The sequence below is a fragment of the Neltuma alba genome, unplaced genomic scaffold (assembly GCF_004799145.2).
Source record: "Neltuma alba isolate B1F8T4 unplaced genomic scaffold, ASM479914v2 tig00002817_pilon, whole genome shotgun sequence".
Lineage (NCBI taxonomy): Eukaryota > Viridiplantae > Streptophyta > Magnoliopsida > Fabales > Fabaceae > Neltuma > Neltuma alba.
Genome location: NW_021633028.1, coordinates 1,036 through 8,074, shown reverse-complemented (window position 1 = coordinate 8,074; position 7,039 = coordinate 1,036). Strand labels below are relative to the sequence as shown.

Below are 7,039 nucleotides of genomic sequence, written 5' to 3'. Positions count from 1 at the left end.
CCCTAAAAATACCACAAGAAAAACAGGAACCGAGGCGGACAAAACAAAACCCACTTGAGCTTTGCAAATAGAAGTATTCAAAGTGCATCATTCATTAAAAGGGGAAAAAAGCCTCTCTCATTAGGACCTTCTCTAACAAACCTGTCTTCTCCTTCTCCTTCTTCTTCTGTTTCTTCGTCTTCTTACTCTTACAACTGTTCTGTGAGTACCATCGACCATATATGCACTCTTTATTACGATCTTTCTTTTTTTTGGCTTTTTCCTTTTTAAGTAATATCTTTGGTTTTGGAACATATTATATATATTCCGATTCCTTTGAGAATGGTGTTTTTGTTTGAGATTTTTTTTTCTGATGAATTTTGTGTGGTTGATCTGGAAGGGAAGTATAGAAGAAACCCTAGAGGAATGGGGAAAGCCAAGATTGCGATTGAGAGGATTGACAATTCAACCAACAGACAAGTCACTTTCTCAAAGAGACGAAGTGGTCTGTTCAAGAAAGCAAGAGAGCTTGCGATCCTCTGTGACGCACAGGTTGGTGTTATTGTGTTCTCCAGCACCCACAAGCTCTATGAATATGGAAGCTCCAGGTTCCTCTTTCTTCTCCCAGCTTAATTATCTTCGATTATATGCCTTTAGATCTTGTTTCTTTCTGAGATAATTAAACTTTCGTGAATGTGATGATATTCTGTCAGATACTGTGTGTGGTTGTTCGTACTCGATGAAGTTAACCTTTTTTATTTGTGTATTTTCCCACTTTCATATATTCAAGTGTGTATCATGAGATCTTGTAATTGATGCTTTAGTTTTCTCTGTTTTTTTCCTCCCTTTTTCTCCTCATATATCCTTGCTTGTGTGTGTGTGTGTGTGATCAACATCCATGCATTTGCGTTTGAATGGTGTTATTTTCAGAATCCCTTGTCTGAATTGTGATGTTACCAGTAACAGACGCTTGATTTTCTCCTACCTTTGTTCTTTCTATTGTGGGTCTCCTTTAGTTTAAGACATTATGTAAGATAACTCGTGTAAATTATTTATATATATACTAGCTCCTGTCCTAATTATATATTTTAGGACAGGAGCTAGTATATATATAGACATACTTATAGGTAAATTAGTGAGAACAAACTTCACTTGGCTTCCTGTAAAATAACTATCCAAATTAATCCCTCACCAGACTGGCAAACTTTTCTGGTTAAATTGATCTGCACTGCCATGGCGCGCTTGTAGCTAGCTAGCTTTCATATATACATGTATAGATCCACAAAGCTACAAATACATGCACACATAAAAAGATATCTCTTTTATATCTATATAAGGAAAATTAACCATTTGGTTCTTATAGTTAACTTGATTAGAACTCGCTGAATTTTTACTTGATGCAACTCATTTTTATTAATGTGGGTATGTGTGTGTGTATCAACCTAAGGTTGGTTTTAAATTGAAACATGGTTTGAGATATGAGTGAGTTCAATAAAACGTGTGGTCCGCTGTTCTGAAAGGATATGCAATATTAGTTGTAGTACAAACAAGTTTTGCATAAAGATGAGGAATCTAGTATAAATGTAAAATTATAGTACATCTAGAAAGTCAATAAAGCCGTATTTATTTATATAATAAGACGCATATATATATATATATATAGTATAGAGACCTTATTATCTTTTAAGTTAAAAAAAAAAAAAAGAATGAAACGTAACCTTTAAATTCAAATGAAATATGATGTAATTCTAAAATTATGTATATCCAAGACAGCCAATTGTTGCTTACAGTTAGATACATTTCTGTGTATTGCGTAATTTAATGAATGAGTCATGCATGCATATTATTCATGGCTTGTGCATAATGCAACTCTTATATTAAGGACAGAAGATAATATTTGCAAAGACTCTGTATCATTTGATTTGTTCACAAACGTAATGTATATTGACAAAAACTTAATTTAATTTTCATTTGGTTGATTGAATTCTTTGCTTAATATTGGCAGCCTGAAGTCAATTATTGAGCGATACACTAAGCAAATAGAGGAACATCATCATCCACTCATGAATTCCGACTCAGAAGCCAAGGTACAAGACCAAATGCTGTTCCTCAAATATTTTTCTCCCTCTCTTGTTCTCCAATGCCCTAAAGCCAACTTCAATTATATTCCCAAATGTTGATATCTCACGGCGATCAAATAGTGTAATTTTCAATTTTTTAATAGCTTTTAAAAAAATGCATAATTTTAGAGTATTTATAAGTCCTGTGCAAGTAATGATATCCATAAATCATATATAATTGCGAATGTAAGTGTGGTTGTATATTCTTGCACCTGTCAAGGGAAAATGGGAGAGGAGGTGAAGAACCGCAGTCCATATGTTGATTCTACATAAATTGCACATCTGTAGTTATAGGCCTTACTTATATACTGCCTTTAGTCTTTAATATAAGAGCTAGACAATTAATATGGGGAGATTAAAAAGGTTAGTTAGATTGGGTAATTGTAACAAAAATGTGTTGACTTCTCTAAACTATCCTCTTTAACTATGTGTATTATTAACTATCTATTAGTGAAAATCTCTTACAAGTTACAATCAATAGGGATAGTTTGGAGAAAACATTATAAATTTTAGGGACAAAATGGATTGAAGTCTATATTATTTATAGTCCTTAATACAAAAGCTAGATAACTTATTTGTAAATAAATTAGTTAAGTTAGTGATTTGAAATAAATAGGTATTTCTTTTCTAAAATACTCTTGTTAATCATGTGTATTGGAACCTCTCTTTCATGGAACCTTTAACATATGCAATCATCATAGAGACTACTTCATGAAAAAATGGATAAATATAAGGGACAAAGTGGATTGGAATCTTATATTTTCAATCAAATTGAATTATCAACTAGCTCTTGTATTAAGGATAGGAGATAGCATCATTAGTTAGAACTCACAACTTCTTCCTTACAATTGCATCACTCCTTATTGAATGCTATTGTTATATGTGTGATTTCACTTGTTAGTTTTGGCGGAGAGAAGCAACGGTCTTGAAGCAACAACTGCAACACTTGCAGGAATTGCACAGGTACAAAAGGTTAATCTCACAGGAAAGTGCTATGAACAAAGCAGTGCAACACAATGGTTTCAAAATTAAAGTGCAATATGTTCTGATTTTTTCCCTAGAATATATTCTGAAAATAAATGGGAAAATTTGGCAAACCACAAGTAACTTATTTCCTTTTGAAAAGGAAGGCAATTCATGGGTGAACAGATTTCTGGTCTGGGAATCATCGAGTTGAAAACTTTGGAAAATCAACTGGAGATGAGTTTAAAAAATGTCCAGATCAAGAAGGTATGATAGATCATTTCAACTCATATCTACACTCCATTTAACATGTCACCATTTATATATACAAGCAAATAAGGTAACCTGAACTTGATCATTAATTCGTCTGTAGGAGCAAATTTTAGCTGACAAGATTAAAGAGTTACAACACAAGGTAAGGTACTCAAGAAGTCTGCTTCTGATATTGCCATGTAAGAAAGGACTTCCCACATATTCCGACTAATTTATTAATGCTATTGCAAGAACATCAAATTCGCCAAGAAAATGTACAACTCTACAAAACCATAGAAGTCATTAGTAAAGAAAATTACAGGCGAAGGTAAGTTGATAAAAAACCATTTTAGTGAATTATAGGTCATGTAATTAATGTGCTACAGACGAAGAAGTTTGCCTTCAATTACACAGCAATCAAGGAGGGAAGATGAAGACATCATCTCTAGTGAGCCTGTACTATTTATTCAAAAGCTAAATGTTTCAAGTTTTCTTTCAAAGCTTTCATAGACTTGGTTTGTTTTTTTGGCCACTTTCCTTAGATTTCTGAAGCAAGGGTTGTGAATGAGGAATACGGGAATCCTAATAATCCTACATGCACTATTCATCTCCAGCTGAGCCAACCACAGTCTCAATCTAGTGAATCACCAACCAAAGCAATGGAGCTGGGGTATATCTTATATATCCCTTGAAACTGAGTAAACATATATTGCTTATTCTTTAGAATTACAAATAATTGAGCTCTTGATTTTTATGACAGATTACAGCTGCTTTGGCACAACCTCTTTGACAATCTAGGATTCTCAACGCCATGCTGCCACCAACTTTCCTGTAAGAGGTGTTTCATCAGGAATCATTGCTGTCATTGTTAAGGATCAAACATATTATATCGGATGTGTCTCTGTAAATTTTAGACAATAACACTACCAAACGTGCCAAGTGTTGAATTATTTAGTATCCAGATTTGTTGTGATCAAATGATGGAATATGATCTGTCGATCTTTCAATGAAATAGCCATAAACACAAACCTCCCGTTTTCTCCTACCTTTTTTTGTTCCCCCCCCCCCCTTCCCTTTTTGGTGATATGTAAAATTTCAAGTGTTTACTTCAGAACTGAGTGTAAACTAAGTGAATAAGCTGAATTAGCGTAAATCTCTATTCACATTCCCTCCATCCCTAATTTATTTATATTTTTAGTAAATGGCATAATTTTCTATCTTTATTGCTTATGGTTCTATTTTCCTATATTCAAACCATTTGACCATGTATGGAAATAATTCGATATATATACTCTCAAAAACATAATGGAAATTGAATTTCGTCAAATTAATAACATGAGTACTTAAGAATTGGTGACAATATAAACAATATACCAACTGATAATGTACAAAGACTTGAAGTTTAAATTAAACTTAATTATATTTTTGTAGTAACATATCAAACTAAATATATGTACTAGAAATGTAGATCATCATAATACTAAAATGAGCATTGTTTACTTCACCCGAGAAATAAATTTTCGGAGTGTCAATGTGAATGCACATGTGAGCAAATAAAAAATTATGCGTAGCAGTCAAGTTATTGCCAATCTACTTTTAGCTAATTAATTAAATAAATGAAATGGAAAGAGCTGGCCATTGTCGGCTATTCTTATTTAAATCATTATACTTGAATTGTTAATTTTCTGATTTGTCTTTTCTGTAAGTTAAAATATTTGAGGGCTTTGATTGTTTCAGGAACGACATCTTCGTCGTGATATAAGAACATTATCACATGGGTACGAAAAAGTTCATATCCAATTGAAAAGATGGGCTAAGCACTTATCATCCACAAATGAACATGGGACGGCAGTTATCAGAATTAGTTTTTCACTAATTGCAAGTTAACCTATCAACTATCGTCTTAAAAATTGCAACCTTCCATGTTCTGGACTCCGCAACCTCACAGGCTTTTGCAGTGTTAAGAATAATTTATTTGGTTTAATTTTTAGGGTTTTGGTTTGTAATTTAAGTGGGCAAGAATATTAACCATTTATTCTATATTGTTTGATTAGTTTCCATATCGTGAGTAAGGCTAAGGAGTTTTATGTTATTTCACATAGTGAAAATTAATTGTAACTAAGTCCTATAAGATTTGAATTTAGCTTTGCAAATTTTCAAGACTTATTTATAAATAATTTATTTTTATTATATATGTTAGGTCTACTAGAGACCCACGTCAGCAAAAATAAAAATGCTATGAGCCTATGACATAGGCTATGCACTATATTTTCGTACGGAACCAGTCTTAGCCATGTATATTCTTTTTCTATTGAAAATTTTAGCTGATTTTATTTTTAACATCCCCTTGCGTTGAACGAGGATTATTGTAAGGTTAAGAAAAAGACTGCCATAGTCATAGCATAGTTACCGGTGTTTGAGAAACCCTATATTCAAATAAAAAGGATTTTTTTATAGCTTATAAGCGAAGATAAAATTCTTCCTCTACATTATTTCACATATAGTACAAAATCATTTAAGAAAAACTATTCCAAATTTAATGAGACGAGAAAGCACAACTATAACCTCTTATTTTAGAGCCTAGGCCATGGAGTTGACCCGCTTGGGCCATGATCATGAGAAAATAGAGGCAGAGAGCAAGAGCACCTAGGCATTGGAATGAGGGCCTGGGTGCTCTGTCGCTCATAGCAAAACGATGTGCTTTTCACTAAACTGAAAAATTTTAGGGTTTGAAACATATATATCCTTTCGCTTTGACTTGGCCATCGTTCTGGTCTTTTTGGGTGCATTTGGAAGTCTTTTGTTCACGTAGAGTAGGAATTTTGGTGGAGATTGAGTTGGAGTTTGAAGATTTGGCTTCGCGTCTTGGTTCTTCTTCCATTCTCCTCTCTCCCTCTTGTTTAATGTTTGTGTTGAATTATATGCATTTTCTTATTGGTATTCTGAATATGTAGGGCCAAAGCTTTGATTCTAGAATTATTTTGAACTCTTACATGAATGAAGTCTTGATTACCTACTCCTCTCTACAATTAAAACGCAGGTATTTCGTAATACATCATTTCATATCCAAACATAACATGTGAACCCAAGAAACAAAGAATGCAATTTCATTAAAAAAAAAATTGCATTATTTGTTTCTTGGGTAATGAAATTGCATTCTTTGTTTCTTGGGTTCACATGTGTGTTTGTGTCAAATAAATGTTTATATAATAAAAATTCTATCAATAAATCCATATATAATATTGTTTCGCTCCTAAATATAAAACCCATTTTGTAGTGTAATTACACTACAAAATGAGCCTTATCTTCAGGACCGGAGGAGTATAAGCTATCTGTATTATGCTATATTTGATCAACATACCGCGTTACTGAATAAAAAATTAATCCTGTAACATAGATATTCGCAAATCTTCAGGCTGTAGCATAATTTCGTGCGGAATCATTCGTAGCCGTGTATCCTATTTTAAATATCAAACTGCTTTAACTAAGACTAAGAATTAATAATTATAGAAAGAAAGCACAACATGGGTTCACACGCATTGCAGGCTATTAAATGCAGTAGTAATGTGTGTGTGTGTGTGTGTGTGTGTGTGTGTGTGTGTGTGTGTGTGTTTTTATGTGTGTAGTGGAAATAGTTGGCCAAAATAAATAATGTAGTGGAATCAAAAGGACTTTTCAGGAGAGAAGTGGTAATTAGTAATATTAATAACGATGTTAGTGATAAT

General features: G+C 33.0%; 1 protein-coding gene across 1 annotated transcript; it reads left to right on the top strand.

Annotated features, from left to right (window-relative positions):
* Nucleotides 1-405: 405 nt before the first annotated feature.
* On the top strand, nt 406-4,145 carry LOC114739156 (MADS-box transcription factor 23-like; the record flags this gene model as incomplete). The annotated part of the gene is made up of 8 exons (XM_028927211.1): nt 406-587; nt 1,985-2,066; nt 3,001-3,118; nt 3,226-3,329; nt 3,436-3,482; nt 3,701-3,770; nt 3,857-3,984; nt 4,075-4,145. Coding segments are annotated over exons 1-8 (802 nt in total), but the record flags the coding sequence as incomplete, so codon positions are not given.
* Nucleotides 4,146-7,039: the final 2,894 nt, after the last annotated feature.